Source organism: Chinchilla lanigera, unplaced genomic scaffold (assembly GCF_000276665.1).
Source record: "Chinchilla lanigera isolate Chin_1 unplaced genomic scaffold, ChiLan1.0 scaffold00025, whole genome shotgun sequence".
In the NCBI taxonomy this organism is placed as follows: domain Eukaryota; kingdom Metazoa; phylum Chordata; class Mammalia; order Rodentia; family Chinchillidae; genus Chinchilla; species Chinchilla lanigera.
Window position 1 is genome coordinate 23,409,416 of NW_004955426.1, and position 19,735 is coordinate 23,429,150.

A 19,735-nucleotide genomic window follows, 5' to 3' on the forward strand; every position below is an offset into this window, starting at 1 on the left:
AATCATTGCTCCTCCATTGTAGAATCGGGAGGTCTGAAGCACCCCTCCTCAGGAAACTGGGCCGGTGCCCATCAAGCCAGTCATCAGAAGAGAACCCAGAAGAAGGCAGGGAAAAACCAAAGGAGGAGCAGCCCAGCCACTAGAGGAAAAGAATTTCTGAGGAAATGGATTTAGAGGAACACTGGAGCATCCAAAGGTGGAAACAGAAACTGCACACACCAGTGCAGAAAATCTTAAGCATCACAGGGAGAAAAAAAGCTGAGCTGTAGCCTTTAAGAAAGAGGCCCGTAAGTGTAGAAGAGAGAAAAAAGGAACAAAGCAAAGAAAGATGAAGGAATTCTTGGGAGCAGTCTATCCTTGGATTTTGAAGCTCTTAGTTGGTTCTCCTGAAGCTCAATTGAAAAAAATGGCTGAGGAGCTTGGTTTTATGATATCCGTGCTCATATCACTTATGTGAGTAAGCACTTGCATTTCTAACAAAGGCCAGATGAACATGAAATATTCAGTACGCTTTCCTCCCAACTTGGAAATTACTTTCCCTCATTTTCTAAAAGAATTATTACATTTTTCTTACATTTGATATTACTTCCCTTTGGGAGAGAGACTCTAGTTTATTCAGACCCCCATGATGCTGGAATTATTTTCCCGTGGGAGATAATATATTTTTAAATTGGAGGATTGATAGGCTTTGCAGAATCTGTTTCTTGATTGGGTTTGCGAAGCAATTGTGAAGCATTGAGGCAATGAAGACTTTCTAAGAAGCAATTTAGAAGCAATTAGACTCCCCTTACCACCACTCCTGTTGTAATGTCTGTTTTTTCTAGGTTGGAAAGTGGAAAATGAATACATTATAATAACTTATGCTGTACATAGTTTTAAAAGTTTCAGAGTCTTGATATAAAATCAGTTTATATTCCAGACATGTTTATAATAAAGTATTTTTTTATTAGTAAAAAGAAGAATGTCCAGCCCGGCCAAAGGACCTGATGCTGAGGCAAGCCCTCTGCGCAAACCAGGCTCTCCAGGAAATCCCAGAGTTCCCTGCAAGGTTTTGGCACAGCGCCTTTCCTAATGAAGGCTCACTGATCTGTGCCTTCCACGTGGCTGGGCCCGCTCTCACGCAGGCTGCTCTGCTCACCCTCTCAGCTTCTTCCCTCTTTTCCTATCAGTCAGTCTTTGCTGCTGCTTTCAGCTTTTCTGCTAAGCAACCTTCTTTAGTAAGCAATCCTGTCATCATCCTCACCTGGGGTGCAGCTCTTTGCATTTCCTTGTTTCAATTTCTGCTGCCTTTGACCCAGTACCTACTAAAACTTCACTCAAACTAGGTGGGTTACCACTCAGTGGAACAGCTCGGATTGGATCTAAGGTTCTGTTTCAGATAACCTCATCTAAACAGTGAGAAAGAGCCAAGAATCTCTTCACTTAACACTAGGTATCCTTTCCTATCAGCCAGAAACCACAGCTGCAGCAATTGGATGGCTTTTCCTTGTATGTGTGTGTGTGTGTGTGTGTGTGTGTGTGTGTGTGTGTGTGTGTAAAGATGTAAATATGTAGTTTTTAAAATAAAAAAGTTATATGATATCCTGTGGATATTTTAATTACTGAAACAATTGTATAACATAGGATGGATGTTTCCCTTTGATAGTAAATGTTCTAGAAATGACCTTGTGTTTAAATTCTGCGTGGAATACCATCTTGTGAATGGACCAAAGCTTATTTCCTCAGTGGTGGGCCTGTCAGAGTGCAGGGTGGGAAAAGTGGGGAAAGACTGTCTGATTAAGTCCATGTCTGCTTCTGGCGCCTGAGCTTCCTGGTCATGCTGCAGTGTGATGACAGAGAGCCAGTCTGGGAGCCCAGGAGCTCTGGAGCTGGTCTGGAGTGTGACGTTGGCAAAGTGACTTTTCTTCTTGTAAGCTCACCTCTCTCATCTGCAAAACAGTGGGACTGGACTTAATAGTTCTTTTCATTATTGCCTTTGCTCTCACTGCCTTCACCCTCGTATTTTACTGCTTTTAACCAAATTATTTCCAGGTGATGTTATTCAGCTACCTGAGTCACTCAGCACTTGCTGATAGCATGTGTTAGTTTAAGAGCTTCTTTTTTGTCAAATGCAACATATCCTAGCTTTCTAGACAGTCCATCAATGAAGTTGATATGGATAGTTGACTCATTCAGCAGCTAGTCACAGAATGCTATACTGCAACCAGTCTGTTATTAGTTTCTGAATTAATTCAGTGTTCTGAATTATGATAAAAGCAAAATAATCCAGATGTCTTAGAATATTGCTTTCTAAATATAACATATATGTGGATCTAAAACTAACGCATATTTCCGAAGAGTATTTATCAAATACAGAAAAGTATAAAGAAAAATTAAAAACCACCCAATTCTAACATCCAGAAATAATGACATAACATTTTTGTTTTACTTTTATAGATTTTAATAAATAACTTATGTATGTAAAATGACATAAAATGGGTCACATGGTTCCATATGTTTTGTTTTGTTTTGTTTTTTTTCTGATTTTTTTCTCTGGTACCGGGAACCGAACTCATGATCTTGCACTTGCCAGGCAGGCCCTTTCCCGCTGAGCTAAATCCCCAGCCCTGGTTCCATATGTTTTTAAAAATTTCTTTGTATTAATTTATTTTATGTTGCTAAAGCAAAATATCTAAAGCTGGGTACCTTTTTTAAAAAAGAGGACTATTTAGCTCATGAGTTGGAAGTTAAAAGCCTAGAATCAGGCAGTCCTATTGGTTCCCCCTCTTGGCAGATTTGGTATTATGGTGGAGGGTGTGTGTGTGTATGTGTGTGTGTGTGTGTGTGTGTATGCGTGTGTAAGAGAGATAGATGGGGAAAGGGAGAAAGAGAGGGAGGGAGAGAGAGAGAGAGAGAGAGAGAGAGAAACATCTTCGCATGTGCTGGTGGACTACTTCTGTATCATACCATATCTGGAGAAATGTCCACTCAAGTCTTATGTCCATTTTTAAACTGAATCCTTTGTTTGCCTGTTGCTGATTTGTAAATGTCCTTTATAGTCTGGCTGCCAGAAACTTATCAAATATATGGTTTGCAAATTTTTCTCCCATTCCGTAGGTTATCTTTTTACTTTCTTGAAAATGCTCTTTTGATGCACAGAAGTTTTTAATTTTCATGAAGTTCAAGTTATCTTCTGTTGTTCATGTTTTAGTGACATATTTAAGGATTCAGTGCCATATCCAAGGTCCTGGAGTCCACATTTAGCACGTTCACCCTCCCCAGCATGGCATTTGCAACATGTCACAAGGGGGATGGTAATGTTCTGTGCGGGTAGCTGTAGAAGGGTAATGTTTTTCATTTTATGAATGCTTTCATTAATCTCTTCCAAAGAATGAGTTACCACATTCTGAGGGTAATACATTAGCTGAATCTGAAGCCTGTGTAGACCAGTAACAGGAAGAACTTTGTGCTTATCTTATGTCCTCCACTTATGTGGCTCTGTCCCAATATCTGTATCCTGAGCTGGGCAGGACACTGTTGAAGCCATGCAGTATTTGTCTCAGACATTGAATTCCATGAGATATCTGATTGGATATTTGCTTCTGTCTTAATATTTGGGGGACAGTGCAACAAAGGGGAGCACAGGTTTGGTATTAGGGAGACCACTATTTATATCTTATACTGTAGGTCTTTGTGTACAGCTGTTTAACCTTACTGAGATTCCAATTTCCTTACCTATAAAAAATTACTGTTTTATAGTTTCACAGCGAGTAATGTATGAGACAGCATAAGTGAAGCAGCTACCACTGTGCCTGCCGAATAATTCATGCTCGGTATTGTTCTTGTTGCTTTCATTTCCCTATGAAAAGAACAGCTTATGTCTCCTGGCAGTGAGGACTTTTTTCAGTGTTGGAGATTGCTTTCATTTTGTTGTCAAAAAGAGACTTTCTCTGATCTTTCAAACTGAGTTCCAGAAGATTTCAAATTACTAGAGTAAATTTACATTGAGCTAAAAAAGTGAGTGCTCAGTAGATGGTATTTGTTATGTTATGGATCATCAGACACCACCTGATTTTATCAAGGCACTGTTTATGTTTTCAGAACCTTGGCACCATTTTCAGTTTACTTTAGATACCCTCAGTCAAACAATTGAAATTGTTGAACTGGTAGTACACAGTTCCTTTCAAATCTTTATGGTATTTCTTCTTCTGACGTGGAAAGTCATTATTTATTCTTCTCTAAAAATCAGCAATGGTTTACTAACCCCTCTTCTTCTCTCTAGTGGCTTATACCTGTGTGTATGGTCAGTGGCAGTGATGTCATGATAACTTGGACACAGTAAGCTGGGCAGTGCAGTGAGACACTCCTGTAGCCCGAATTTTGGAGGATGAGGTGGGAGGATCAGTTGAGCTCAGGAGCTCAAGAATGGCCTGGGTAACAGCAAGACCCCACCTCAGAATGAAGGAAGGGGGGAAGGAAGGAATGGAGGGAGGGAGAGAGAGAAGACTTGAAAGCTATTTCCCAAGGTTAAAGATGTACACAAGTCTATTCCCTCCTTTCTTCCTTCCTTCTTTCTGTCCCTCCTTCCTTTCTTCTTTTATTTTTTTTCTTTTGTTTTTTTGAGACAGGGTTTCACTATGTAGCCCAGGCTGGCCTTGAACTTGTGGCAATCCTCCTGCCTCATATTTGAATTCCTATTTTCCAGACTCCATCCTACACTACCTACTCTAAACTTGCAATCTCCAGTTATTCCATATGATTTTGTTGGGCCTTTCCAACTAGGTTCCTTTTTTGAGTCAGGGACTTTGTCGCAAGTATTTTTATTTTACATTAAGTGCCTAGTATATTGCTAATTCTACCCAGATTTCGGTAAATTATTGGTAGAGGTATTTCAAGTTCAGAAAACTTAAGGATAAGTGATCATGTCTAGAGAAAACATATGCCTCCCCCTACATACAGCTTTTTTAAAAATTATGAAGTACTATCTGTCAAAAAGAAAATGTTGCCAAGTGTGGTAGCACACTCTTGTTATCCCAGCTCCCTGGAAAGTTGAGGCAGGAGATTGTGATTTTGAGGCCAGTTTGGGTAATGTAGTGAGATCTTGTCTCAGAACAAACAAAAAGAAATTTCAAGACTAGAAATGCAACTCAGTATTAGAGTGCTTACCTTGTACACACAAGGCCCTGGATGTAGTTTTCAGTACCACAAAAAAGGGGAAATTTTTCATTTTTTTATTTCTAGAATATGATGTTTATGGCAAAATAGCCTCTTTATTTAGCCCTATTGTGAATTTTAAACTAATTAGATTTTCCCCTAAAAATCTATTGTTTTGTTTAACTGCTTACCAGTTTATTAACTTGCTCTGTATTGTTAAGCAAATTATTTCATTAATGAAGCTATTGATTTCTTCCTCCACAAAATAATACCTAAATTCCTTTCTAGCTTTGCAAGTTATGTTTCTAGGGTGCACATATGAGCAATATTTCCAAAGTTAAACAGTAATGACACTGAACAGTTTAATTTTCTGTGACTATTCACAGAATCCTGTTAAATGTTACTTCACTCCTCTTTTTTGGTCTTTCAGTCTTGGCTGAGTACTCACCATTGACTCCTGAAGGACTTAACATTTCCGTCAGTTCTGCACTTCAGCATTTGCATTTCCAGTGGACTGTCCACAAGCTTCCTTACCAGGAATTACAAATGGTGTTTCCAATAGAGATCAGTAGAGTTGAGACCTCCAAGGTCATCTGGATGGTAAGAATTTATTTATTTTTCTTGGCTTGGTATTTTAAAAAACATTTCCTGATGCTGTGACTTGTGTTTTATAACATCCAGGAAATCCCATCATGCAAACATATTAGCACCTCAAAACACTTTTCCTAAACAATTTTCTGTTTCTGTTTTTTTTTTTTTTGCTTTGCAGAATATCTAGGACAAAGTACTGTAGCCACTTTGGTATGATGGGATGTGCAAGAAAACATATTATTTTCCTACTTCTTCTCTGTCCCCTAAAAGGGTTTGTGAGTACTAGATTCCTGAGATTCATGAAGATCAGCTATCTCATTCCTCTTCCTGATTTCTTCTCTGTCCACCATAAATTTTTCTAAATATGATATAATAATTTGGCAACATTTTTCTTGCCAGCAAGGCTTGCTGTGTCATTGCTTTCACTGTGCTTCGGGGCAGGCAGAGTAGGTCTCTGTGCTTTATGTTCCAACCAGCGGAGGCTCTCCATGGCTCTGTTGGAAAGTCACTGGGGCTCCTTTGTTTCCATACACCTCCGTTTTCTACCTAAATTAAATTAATAAAATATTTTTTATTTTTTTATTTTAAGAAATAAAGGAAGGGAAACATATTAATAAACACATCCATTTACAAAATAGCATAAGAACAATACAAACAAAACAGAGTTACAGACAAAGTTATAAGAAATTAACAATGGTTGTTGTATTACTTATTGATATCTTCAAAGTAGTTTCTCAGGAAAACAAATACAGACATACAAGATTGATCAAATAAGTAATCATTAACTGTTCCTTTCTGTAGAGCAATAGAAGACAGTAGTACAACTGTGTTAGCTATCCTGTATATACATAACTACATAATTTCCCCTTCGTTCCCTTCTCTTATCCCACATCCCAGTTACCCTTTACTTTTGAGCATTTTCCTCTCATTTCACAGTGTCTATCATACCTCCTAGTTTTTATTCACTCTTTTAGGTTTTACACTAGTGAAACAATATGATTCTTACACATGCAGGTCTGATTTATTTCACTTATGAGTATGGTCTGTACTTGTGACCATTTACCTATAAAAGCCTCGAGTTTATCTTTCTTTATAGCTGAGTAATATTCATTATATAAAAGTACCACAATCTTTTTATCCAGTCCTTGGTGGATGGACATTTGGGTTGCTTCCACAGTTTAGCAATTACAAATTGTGCTGCTATGAACATAGGTGCACATATATCGCTGTGATATGATGTTTTCAGATCTTCTGGGAAAATACCCAGCAGGGGGATAGCTGGGTTGAATGGGACCTCTAGACCTAGTTTGCTGAGGCATCTCCAAACTGATTTCCACAGTGGTTTCACCAGTCTGCATTCCCACCAGCAGTGCAGAGGAGTTCCTATTTCTCCACAGCCCTGCGAGCATTTCTTATTGGTTGATTTCTTAATGCTAGCCATTCTTACTGGGGTGAGATGAAATCTCAATGCTGTTTTAATTTGCATTTCTCAAATGACTAATGATGTTGAACATTTTCTCATGTATTTATATGCCATTTATATGTATTTCATGATCTGAGAAGTGTGTATTCATCTCAGCTGCCCATTTTTGGATTGGGTCTTTGAATTTGGGGGGGCTGATATTTTTTAATTCTTTATATGTTCTAGATAGAAGCCCTTTGTCTGAGGGACAGTCAGTTAAAATTTTTTCCAAGTTTGTGGGTTTTCTTTTTACTCTGCTGGTGATTTCTTCAGATGTGCAGAAACTTTTCAGTAGGATGAGATCCCAGTTGTTGATTCTTTGAAGTATTTCACGTGCAGTTTGGCTTTTGTTCATGAAGTCTCTGCCCACCCCTATGTCTTCAAGGTTTTTACCTACTTTCTCTTCCAATAGATTTAGTGTTTCTGGTTTAATATTGAGATCTGTGAACCATTTTGACTTGAGTTTGGTGCCTGGTGATAGACTCGGGTCTGTTTTCAGTCTTTGGTAGGTGGCAAGCCAATTTTTCCAGCACCATTTATGAAAGAGGCTATCATTCTTCCAGTGAGTTTGTTTGGGCCCTTTATCAAGGATTAGGTGGGTGAGTGTGTTTTTGGTTGTGGCTGTTTCTTCCAGTCTGTTCCATTGATCCTCAGGTCTGTTTTTTAGCCAGTACCAGGTTGATTTTATTGCAGTAGCTTTGTAGTATAATTTCAGGTCAGGGATTATGATGCCACCTGACTTATCCTTATTGCCCAGGATTACTTTTGCTATTCTGGGTCTCTTCTGGATCCAGATGAATTTAAGGAATGTTTTCTGTACATCTGTGAGGTATGCTAATGGTAGTTTAATGGGAATTGCATTGAGTCTGTACAACAATTTTGGTAGTATGGTCATTTTCACAGTGTTGGTTCTTCCTATCCATGAGCAAGGAATAATTTTCCATTTACTGAAATCCTCTTCCATCCTTTTTTCATAGTACTGTAGCTTTCATTGAATAGATCTTTTACTTCTTTTGTTAGATTGATTCCTAAATATTTCAATTTCTTGGATGTTATTGTGAAAGGTATGGTTTCCTTAATTTCTCTCTCAGTCTGTTTGTTGTTTGTGCATAGAAATGCTATTGATTTTTGGGTGTTGATTTGTATCCAGCTACACTGCTGAATTTATTGATTAATTCAAGGAGTCTTCTTGTCGTTTTTGGTGTCTTCCATGTAAAGTGTCATGTCGTCTGCAAATAGTGATAGTTTTACTTCTTCCTTTCCTGTCCTTACTCCTTTTATTTCTCTCTCTTATCTAAATGCTCTGGCTAATGGTTCCAGAACTATGTTGAACAGGAGTGGTGACAGCAGACATCCTTGTCTTATTCCCAATTTTAAAGTAAAAGCTTTCAGTTTTTGTCCATTTAGTATGATGTTGGCTGTTGGTTTGTCATAGATGGCTTTGATCAGGTTGAGGTAAAGACCATCTATTCCTATTTTCTGTAGAGTTTTTATCATGAATGCATGTTGGACTTTGTCAAAAACTTTTTCTGCATTTACTGAGATGAGCATGTGGTTTTTATCTTTGTCTCCGTTGATATGGTGTATAACATTTATTGATTTGCAAATATTGAACCATCTCTGCATTCCTGGAATGAATCTGACTTGGTCATGGTGTATGATTTTCTTGATGATTCACTCTATTCTCTTTGGTAGTACTTTATTGAGTATCTTTGCATCTATATCCATTAGGGACATTGGTTTGTAGTTCTCTTTCTTGGTTGGGTCCTTCCCTGGTTTTGGTGTCAGTATAATACTTGCCTCCAGAAATGAGTTAGGGAGAATTGCTTCCTTTTCAATTTCATTGAAGAGCTTGAGGACTGTTGTTATTAAATCTTCTCTGAATTTCTTGTAAAACTGTTGTGTGAATCCATCAGGGCCTGGGCTTTTCTCTGTCGCTAAGTTTTTAATCACATTTTCAATCTCATTAATTGATATGGGGTTGTTCAGAATTTTTATATCTTCTTGACTCAACCTTGGTAATTCGTACATATCTAGGAATCTGTCCCTTTCTTCCAAGTTTTCTATCCTATGGGAATAAAGATTTTCAAATTAGGTATTAATGATCTTCTGAATTTCTGTAGAATCTGTGGCAATTTCATCCTTTTCATTCCTTATTGCATGAATTTAGTTCTTTCCTTTCTTTTCTTCATAAGGTTGGCTAGAGTTTATCAAATTTATGTATTCTTTCAAAGAACCAACTCTTTGATTCATTTATTTTTTGTAGGGTTTTCTTTGTCTCAATTGCATTAATTTCTGCCAGGATCTTTATAATCTCCTCCCTTCTTTTGGCTTTGGGCTTGACTTGTTCTTCTTTTTCTAAAAGTTTGAGATGCAGCATTAGGCTATTTATTTGTTCTCTTTCTGTTTTTCCTTACATGTGAGTTAACCACTATAGATTTCCCTCTGAGGACTGCTTTCATTGCTTCCCACAGATTCTAGTAAGTTGTATTTACATTTTCATTTGTTTGTAGGTATTTTTAAATTTCTTCTGTGACCCAGTGGTTGTGCAGGAAGTTGTTGTTTAATTTCCAACTGTTTATGGAATTTTGGAGTTCTTTTTGTCATTAGTTTCCAATTTCATTGCACTGTGGTCAGATAATATGCATAGGATAATTTCAATTCTTTTGCATTTAGGTAGGTATGCTCTATGGGCTAGAATGTGGTCTATTTTAGAGAAAGTCGCATGTATAGCTGAGAAAAATGTGTTGTGGGGTGGAACACTCTGTATACATCTACTAAGTCCATTTGTTCACAGATTTGGTTCAGATCTGTTATTTTCTTGCTGATTTTTTGTCCAGTTGACATATCTCTTTGTGTCAAAGGGGTGTTGAGGCCCCCTGTTACAATAGTGTTATTAATTATATGAGATTTCATGTCTGTTAAGATTTGTCATATATAGTTTAGTGCTCTGATATTTGGTGCATACATGTTTATGATTGTTATCTCATTCTCTTGCAGTTTTCCCCTAACAAGTATATAGTGACCTTCTTTATGTCTTTTGATTGTTGTCAGTTTGAAGTTTACATTATCTGCAAACAGAATAGCTACACCTGCTTTTTTCTGAGTTCCTGTTGCATGGAGGATTGTTTTCCATTCTTTGACTTTCATTCTATGGATTTCCTTTTGAGTAAAATGTGTTTCCTGTATACAACATATTGTTGGATTTTGTTTCTTAATCCACTCTGCCAGTCTGTTTCTTTTGAGTAGTGAATTGAGGCCATTTGCAATTACGGGTATAACCAATATGTGTTGACTTATCATTGTCATGTTATTTACTTGCTGTTGGTTTCCTACTTTTTCTACCTGTTTAATTGCTTGCTCTTCTTGACAGTTCCTTTGTATTGTTTTTCTTGAAATTGTGGTCATGTTTTTCTCTGTCTAGAATATCTTTTAGTACTGTTTGCAATAATGGTTTGGCACTCACGAAGTTCTTCAATTGTTCTTTGTTGTGGAAATATTTTATTTCTCCATTGAATTTGAAGGAAAGTTTGGCAGGGTACATCAGCTGTGGTTGGAAGCTGTTTTGTCTCAGGACCTATAATACTTCACTCCCAGCTGTTCTCGATTGGATGGTTTGTGTTGAGAAGTCTGCCATGATTCTGATGGGCTTTCCATTATAGGTAATTTGTTTCTTTTCTCTAGCAGTTTTTAATATTCTGTTGTTTTGCTGGAGATCTGGGATTTTGACTATTATATGTCTGGGTGTAGTTTTATTTTGTTTATGGTTAGTTGGAGTTCTATATGCCTCATTTACCTGTATGTCAGGTTCTGTTTCCATGCTTGGGAAATTCTCTATTATTTCTTTAAGTATTCTTTTCATGTTGTTTGTGTTCCCTCCTGCTGTTTCATTGACTCCTATCAGTCGTACATTATTCCTCTTTGCAGCTGTTGAATTGATTTTTCCTGGTTCCTTGTTGATATTAAGGGATCCTTTCTCTCATGATCGCTAGCTGCCATGCTGTCTTCAAAATCTGAAATTCTATCTTTTGCTTCATTCAAGCGGTTTTGGCAGTTTTCAGAGGAAGCTTTGATTTCTTGGATATCTCTTTGAATCTGCTTCATGCGTTCTAATTCATTTCTATATTTTTCATTTAACATTTCTGTCCATTGCCTATGTTCATCTATTTTTTATATGTTTCTTCTTTAGATGTGGTGAGCAGTTCTTTCATTATTATTGTCATTTCATTTTTTGCCTGAGAGATTATTTCTGATCTCTTCTATAGCCTGATGGAGTTGTTTCTTCACTTTCATTGCAGTCATTTCGCAATTTCAGAAGTGTGTTTACCAAGTTCTCCTATGTTGATGTCTCCTGGACTTGTTCTGAGAGGGGTGGAATTCTGAGATTGCATTTAGTCCTTGTCTTGTCATGTTTGAAGTCGGTGGTAAAAAGCTCAGTCCCTTTCTTCCTTGTCAGCTCAGCAAAGGTCACTAACCTCCCTAATTTTCCTGGTGGTCAGACTTGCCCCTCAGTGGCTGCTGGGATATGCTGCTTAGTCTGGGTTCTTCCAGCAGCTGGTGAAGTTTACCTAGTTCTCCCAGTTCTCAAACGCCAATCACAATGTTGTTAGGTCAGAGACAATCTGATCCAGTGTCCCCTATCAGCTCAGGGCATGAGTATGAGCCAAAAGTGGTCTGCACTGGTGGCATGATCACAGACCACTTGGTCCTGTGACTCCAGGGAGTTCAGGGTGAAGGTAGAGCCCAGACATGGACTGCAGGGTCTGCAGTTTGAGGACTGCCTGATTCTGTGTCTGTAGGCCTTTCACTGCTAGCACAGGAGCCAGAGGTGGGCTGCACTAGCAGTGATCACAGAGCACCTGTTTCCATGCTCCCACCCAGATGTGAACCCTGGAACCCAGATGTGAATCACGGCTTCAGCATTTTCCTGGGCTGCCTGCTCTGGGGCTTCACGTGTCACATGTTGGGGTGCCCCTAGCAAACCCCAGTGTTAGCAGGTTTGTGGGTCCCTTGAGACAGTCTCCTGTGTGTCCAAGGTGCATGGAGGGTGGAGACACAGATTGCAATGGTGGCAGCATTCTGGGAAGTCTGCTGTGTTCCCAGGAAGTAGATGGGGGCCTTACCTGGTTCTCACGGCTGTCAGCTGCGAACTGTGGTGTGAGCAGATCACGGGCCTCCTGATTCTGTGCCTGCCAGCTGCTCGCAGCACACACAGAACCTACACATGGGCTGTGCTGGCGGAGATCAGGAACCACCTGTTCCCACACTCCTGCCCAGACGTAAACCCTCAAATTAAGAAAATATTTAGTATCAACCTTTTACAGTTCGAATAATTTGTAGTATATTTTTACTCATCTTTCTTCAAATAATGTTGGTGTCTATTGTGACACTTCTCATCTACTGCACTGGGACACACTGTTTTCTATACACTACCATTGCTGGTCTAGAGGATTTTAGGAATTTGTATACACATAAGAATGAATACACATAAGAATTTGTATGTTATACATAAGAATTTGTATGCACATGTTCTTACACATAAGAATTTGTATACACATTGTCATAGGATGGTGAAGGACAGGATTTTTCTCATTGAAGGGACCTGAGAATTCTTCTGCAGGGAAGGGAATACAGGACTGTGTTGGGACCTTGTTATCACCAACCAGATCCACCTTCTCTCAGGCATGGAGGCTCTGAACATAGGGATCTTGCATGGTGCATATTACCTCTCTAGTAAAGTGTAAAGGTCACTAATGCTAAATCTTCAGTTGCTTCTCTGTTTTTGCATTTAAATCTGAGTAAAGTGGCATGTGGGAAATAAAATTCTGACTCCATCTGCGTAGCATTCATGTGAGGTCTATAATCCACCTGCTCTCAGAGTGGTTTTCCAGAATGTAAGCATTCAGTTTGCTGATTGTGAAGTAGCAGTGCTCATGTGTCGATGTCCCCTTCCCACTTGGCATGTCTTCCCTTCATCCAGACTCATGTTAAGAAGGCTGATTTTTCTATTTTTGGTGGATAAATTGGTGAGTAATTTGGGCCCAGGAAAACACTGAACAAAGATCTTATTAAGGCTAAGAATGGGCCAAGAAAATAAAAGGGGGGGTTGGAGAGGACCTGCTGGAGGAATTTTGCAAGACTAGCACTTACCACCATTAGTAAAACCAACTTTAATCATAGATCAAATAGGTCCTATTATGTATTTTTCTAAAAGGCAGATCATATCTGTTACTATGTTAGAGAAAGCCATGTTTTTCCTTGGCTAAGTGAATCCTTTATTTTTGTGAAAGCAGTTATTCATATCTGTTTTCATATCAGACACAGGTGATAGTTTCTTTGCAAAGAAAAGCAGTTATGGAAGCTACTTCAGTAACTTACTAGGGATCAAGGTCCTTAAGAGTAGAGTTTGTCTGCAACAGAGGAGAAAAACCACAGCACAGAGAGTGCAGCTGTGGGGCTTAAGAGAACTGCATTCTTCACTCCCATGTGATCAGAGGTGCAAGATGACTAACGCAGCCTCCCCAGGCCATGAGTACCCATGTGTCCACAGAATGACTGTTGCCATGAGAGACCGTTCCCTCTCAGGTCTGAATTTGAGGAGAGACCAAAAATCCTGTCTGGACAATAGTCTCACGTTCACAAGGAGCCTCCAGTTGGGCATGTCTGGTAGAATACTCTCACTCACACTGAGGGCAGTTTCCAGATTCTTGTCTCAGGTCACTGTGTTCTGAAACAAAGCAGAGGAAAAACATCCAGATGCAGGGCCTTGCAGCTGGACCAGGGCCAACTTATGTACAGTGCTGGCCACCCCACACTCCACTGGCTCTGCTGGTTCCAGCCATTTGCTGTAGGGTTTTGTCAGTGGCAGAAAAGGCAGACTAACAGCCCATTTTGGAAGGAGGCTGGGAGCGTGCGTCACTTTAGACCTAAGAGCTCATGCCTCAGCAATGAATCAGTGACCCCAGTTAGGTTTCTGTGTTAATGTGCCCGGAAGTTTCATGTTACTAACGTCCATAAAGGCCAAACTAAACTTGCCACTTCATTGAATGAAAATGGCCCAAAGGCAATTCATCACATTTTTTAAAAAACTTACTGAATTGATGTACTCAAAGAAACTTTGATCTCTTTCATTTACAAGGCGTTAAAGACCACAAGGCCCACACAAAGAGCATCTGGGCGAAACACAGTCTGCTGCTATTAATGAAGTGACTAATCTTAGACTGTGGTCCAGGGCTCCCATTGTACAAGGCACGGGGATAGTGCTGTGGGGCAGATACACAACCAGAGCTTTCTAAATGAGGATGGGTATGCAGGTCAATAGCCAGGTGCTGTTTGTTTGGGGCAAGGCCCTACATTCCCCCACAATTTGGATGATGGGTTCTTTGAATCAAAATATAAAAGAGGACTGGAAGCAGGTCAGCAGAGGTGTGATAGAGGTGTGTGGGGACGCTTGACAGGGATGATCACAGCCCCTGTGAGCGTGGCTGGTGAGCTGCTGGCCCGAGGGAGGTGTTGTATGTGTTATCTGGGAATGTGGGCTTGGGCAGACTGATGGGAGCAGACCACATAGACCATCGGGAGCATGTTCCGGGTTTACTTTTATCTCAAGAGCAGTTAGAAGCAGGTAAGTGGCACGACCTGATTTGAAGCCTTTGAAAGCCAGCTCAGGGGCACTGTGGAGAGAGGTCAGGAGACCTGGAGCAGCAGAAGTGGCTCCTTGGAAACTGGCTGTGGCGTTGAGTCCAGCAGAGATGGGAACGAGAGAAAAGGGGCTGCATTTAAGGGAGACGTGGGAGGAAAATCCAGTCTGTGGTGTGTTGGCATTTATAGTTCATGATGTCATTTTTTATTTTCTTAGTTGTATGTCTGGTATTTGCTTTTACACACAAATATGTTCTGTGACCTAAGAAAAAAGTTATGCAGTAAGTTGAAAAAAAGTACAGGCATTTGAAAACATCAAAATTTTGCATAGGATGAAAAGAACATACACAATTAACTGGCACCACAGTGGACTAGGGTACTTTTGTTCTAGGTCTCTGTTCCTTTTTCCATGGACACAGTTTAAAGCCAGGTGTGGTAGTGCATGCCAGTAACCCAGTACTATTGGAGGCTGAGGTGGGAGGATCACAAGTTTGAGCCCATGCCCAGCAACAGTTTAGTGACTTATTGAAACCCTGACTCAAAATAAAAAATAAAAAGAAGCTGGGGCGATGTTCAGAAAGAATGCTTTAGATTCAATCCTAGTACCACCACAAAAAACAAACAACAGCAACAAAAAATACAAAAAACAAAAAGGGATCTTGCAAGGATACAGGCGTAAGTGGGGAAAGCCGTAAGTGGCCGTCTCCACATGGTGACAGGTGGGTTATGCCACTCTCTTGCCCCGTTCACTAAGAGCTTATCATTTGCCCTTACGTACATGGCTGCAGACTCAGACTCAGTTTCCCCTGGGAAGTGTAAGGTGTTTGTGGTCTCCATCTCCTGGCTGCAGGGCCAGAAAACAGAAGTCCTGAGGAGGCACACCAAGGACAGTGAGTGACTGGACCACTGGACACACACTCCCAACTCTTCCTGGGACATGCTTGAAGCAGATTAATACCAACAACTACACACTACTCAGGAGCGCATCAAGGGAGATGGAAATGGGAGACATTCAAAGGAAAGAACAAAAGCTGGCCCCTGGCCAGTGACCTGCATGCACGTCCCTCATTTAGAATGCCTCTCTTTGTGTATTTGCCCATCATGGTTCATGAGGGCTGGGGAAGTAGCTTAGTGGCAGAACACATGCTAAGCCTGCATGAGGCCATGGATACCATCTCCAGCACCAGAAAACAAATAGCTCCACGAAGGAATTGGGCTATGGTCAAGGATTCAAGGATGGAATAAACTCCCAATGCAGAGGGAGTTGGAAAACTAGGCCTGGAGTAAAAATATAAGGCAAATTCTAAAAGTGTCAGATAGACCTGTAGCTCCAGAAAAAAAGATTCCTGCAAGGGAGAGATTTGTGGAACCAAATTGTAGAGGCCCTTGAATGGTAAGGTAGGATATAATGGAGCTGTGAGAGCCTACTGCATTATAGAATGGAAATGCCAGTATCTAACAAAGACGAAGACCAATGGCTATACCAAAAGACCAAATTTTAGTTCATCCTGGACACACTTGCCAAAGAAGAGTGTAAGACATTCTATATAAGTAAGACCTCTAGGACCTAGGTTTTGACAGATGGAGCTCAAGGATGGGTGTGGTCCACGCAGCCTCCAGAAGACAACAGATAGAAAACCACGGGAGACATGGAGACCGTTGTGCTGAGTTCTGGAGACTGTAGAACCTCCACAGTGCCAGAGAGGACTGCTCTTTCTCGTGACATGTGGCCAGCCTGGTCAGCCTGGTCAGTCCAAATATTAATATGTTAAAATACCTATCAACCTTTTTTATTTTTAAGAGGATGATTCAATGAAATCACCGGTTTTCAGGGATTTTCTGAGCAGATTCTCTGTGACTGTAACTGTGAACACTTTTCTCTCTGATCATTTCTCCCAAGATTTGAGTGGCATCTTTTTACTCTCCATTTGCTCCATCTGGGCCTCCTGGACTTGCAGGAAAAGGATTGAGACGTGAGTTTTCAAGAAGCAGGCAGCCTTAGCGGCCCAGTTACTGAGATGGCAGGGAAAGGGAGGCATTGATCAGAATGGACTTCGCTTGTGTGGATTGCACCTTAAGGTTGCCATTTGAGGTACTTCAGGCTGAACCATGTTTCCACAGCAGGATGGCTACATGTTTTCATGTATTTTCTTTACTTTTAGGGTAATTACAGCACCACTGTGAAGCAGGACCAAGTTCTCCACTGGTCCTGGGAATCTGAGCTCCCTTTGGAATGTGCGCCACACTTCGTAAGAATAAAGAGTATTGTGAATGATGCCAGGTTCCCTGAGTTGAGTTTCACAAGCAACTGGAGTTCCTGGAAGGAAGTTCGTGGTAAGAAATGAAGTGGTTACTAGAGTGAGCAGGTTTAGTTCCTATTATTACCCAGGGATCAGTAGTCACATAATACACTTTCCCTTTGAGGAATCTTAGGTGGACAACTGACATTATTTTTCTTCTGCTCATGTTGGAACTAGAAAAGCATGCTTGTAAAATTTCCCCATAGAGATGGATGTCTGCATCCATGTCCCTTTGAACTTAATTATTGAGATAATTGTGCAGTTCAGACAATACTGTATTCCTTTTCCAGATGTGTAAGGTATGTTTATACTCAGTGACCAAGGCAGGCCATGAACCTTATATAATTGCCATGCCTCACAGCATATGCAGGGCAAATGATGAGGCCATTAAGAGAATTTTCCAGCAGTCAGGGATATGGGAAAGGCAAGAGTTTATTCAGATCGGAATAGTCTGCTGAGTAGGACAGTGGGCAAGTTTTCAAGACAGGAGTTTCACCGTGAGGGTGGGAAACTGCTGTCTTCATAGGGTAAGGTGTGGGGATGAAGCCTAGGCAGTGGTCTTCATATCTCAGGAATGCTTCTTCCGGGGCCCTTGGTTCCTGCTGGGCTCTTGGGAACACCTGTACTGTTTGTAAAGTTGTGTACTAGTCACGAACTGTTAAGTTCTCACTCAGGCTTCACAGCAGCCCGTCAGACTTAGATAAGGACATCTGTATGCTTTATTTTTCTGGTGCCAGGAATCAAACTTAGGGCTTTGAGCTTACCAGGTAGGCACTGTGCTACCGAGCTACCTCACCAGCCTTTAACATTTTGGGGAATGATGTAGCATTAGCTCAGGGGAGGAAAGGATGGTATTTGTATTTACTTCTTTTTGTGCTGTTGTTGGTTCTCCTTAGTTCAATGCCTCACGAATTTCCAGCACATTCTGGGCAGAAGTGTGTTATCAAAAAAATTTTGATGCTGAGCCCATTAACCCTTTTGTCAACACCATAAAAGTTTTCACTAAAACAACCCAAAGTATGAATACAGCTGAAGTAGAGGTGGGGAATCATTTTCTGTAAGTGTCCCAACAGTTTCTGTTGTGATTGTGGTACTTATCTCTGCTTTTGAAAACAACCATAAACAACATGTAGACAAATGAGAGTGACTGTATTCCAATAAAACTTTATAAATACAGATGACAGGCTCAAATAGGCCCAGAGGCCATAGTTTGCCAGTTCCAGGGCTAGAGAGAAGAAGAAGCAAAATAAAATAAAAAAAAATAAAAGCAGTTATTCATTGGAGTGATGAGATTGTGAACAAATATATTTTAAATGCCCCTTATTTTGATAATTTAACTTTGTTGTAATTAAAATTTTAAATGAGTTTTTCAGTAGCTTCTCATGCTTTAAGCTACCAGCCTAGTTCTAAAGCAATGACATCTGTCTGTCTGACCATATGCCCTGCCAGTTTATCTGAAATTCTGCCAATAGAATCATTCTTTTACTCAACATGTATGCAAATTTATTAGCTCAAATTTATTGATGTGAGTAGTTTGGTACATATATTAATAGTACTGATAGGGTGGAGTCCGCATTCTACCATTTTGAGCATTAATTTCATGCCCATGTCAGCCCTATGACATATGCTTTATTCTTATCTCTACTTCAGCAACAAGAAAGCCAAGGCCCAGGGAGCTTAAAGAACCCATGGAGTGATCAAGCTACTGAATAACGGAGCCAGGATTAGCCTGGAGAACCTGACTCCAGGGGCCAACCTCTTAGTGATTGCATCCTACTCCTGAAAGAGGGACAAGTGCAAAGACAAAAACTAGAGATTGAAAAGATAGTATGAGGAAAACAACCATGTTATAAACAGCTTTGGTGAAACAGACTGTATTGCCCAAAACTGTAGCCCCCAAAGTCACACAAGAATCAACAGCAACCTGATTATTCCTAACCTGTCTTAGTCACCTTCCCTGTTGCTCAGACAAAATACCCAACACTCAGGCCTCAGGAAGGAGAGTTTATTTTGGCTCACATTTTAGGAGTTTTAGTCCTTGCATGGTCAGCGCGCTCCCTGCGGAAGCCACATGATGGAAGGGTCTGGAAGGGGAGACAGCTGCTCACACCGCCGCCATCAGGAAGTACAGTGGAGGGAGGACCCGGGGAGGGAGGTGGACCCTTCCCTTCACACCCACAGGACACCCCTCCCAATGGACCCCCTCTCCAAACAGCAAGTCAGCTCAAAAGGCCCTGTAATCCAATCACCTTCCAAATGCTTGAGGGCCTGGGGGTCACTTTAGATATACAGTGTAACATAACCCTCAAGCATGGATTCTCACCTAAAATTGCATAACTGCATCATCGGGGACCTTAAAAAGGAAGCTAAAAGCAGGTGAGGTCGGTAAGATAGTTCTCAACAGTGGCCAGGTAGGTGGGCAGCCAGACCAGGTTGGCTGAGTGCTGGGATGACTCTGAGCCCCAAGCATGGGCAGCTTCTTCAGGGAAGCCAAGTAGCAGGCAAGGCTGGAGAAGGAGGCAGGAAGGGGATATAGGGAAGATGATGAGCTGCCATGACACAGAGAGCCTGTGCAGTTTGAAACGCCAGCGAGCCCTACAGAAGGAAA

The 19,735-nt window shown here is 40.6% G+C and overlaps 1 protein-coding gene across 2 annotated transcripts in view; it reads left to right on the plus strand.

Moving 5' to 3' along the window:
* Osmr (oncostatin M receptor) overlaps positions 1-19,735 on the plus strand; it is a 69,793-nt gene that overhangs the window by 14,130 nt on the left and 35,928 nt on the right. For both annotated transcript variants that reach the window (XM_013514951.1, XM_013514950.1), the window contains exons 3-4: positions 5,564-5,733; positions 16,990-17,161. In XM_013514951.1, coding sequence (XP_013370405.1) covers positions 5,564-5,733; positions 16,990-17,161 — 342 coding nt within the window. The remainder of the gene's footprint in view (positions 1-5,563; positions 5,734-16,989; positions 17,162-19,735) is intronic.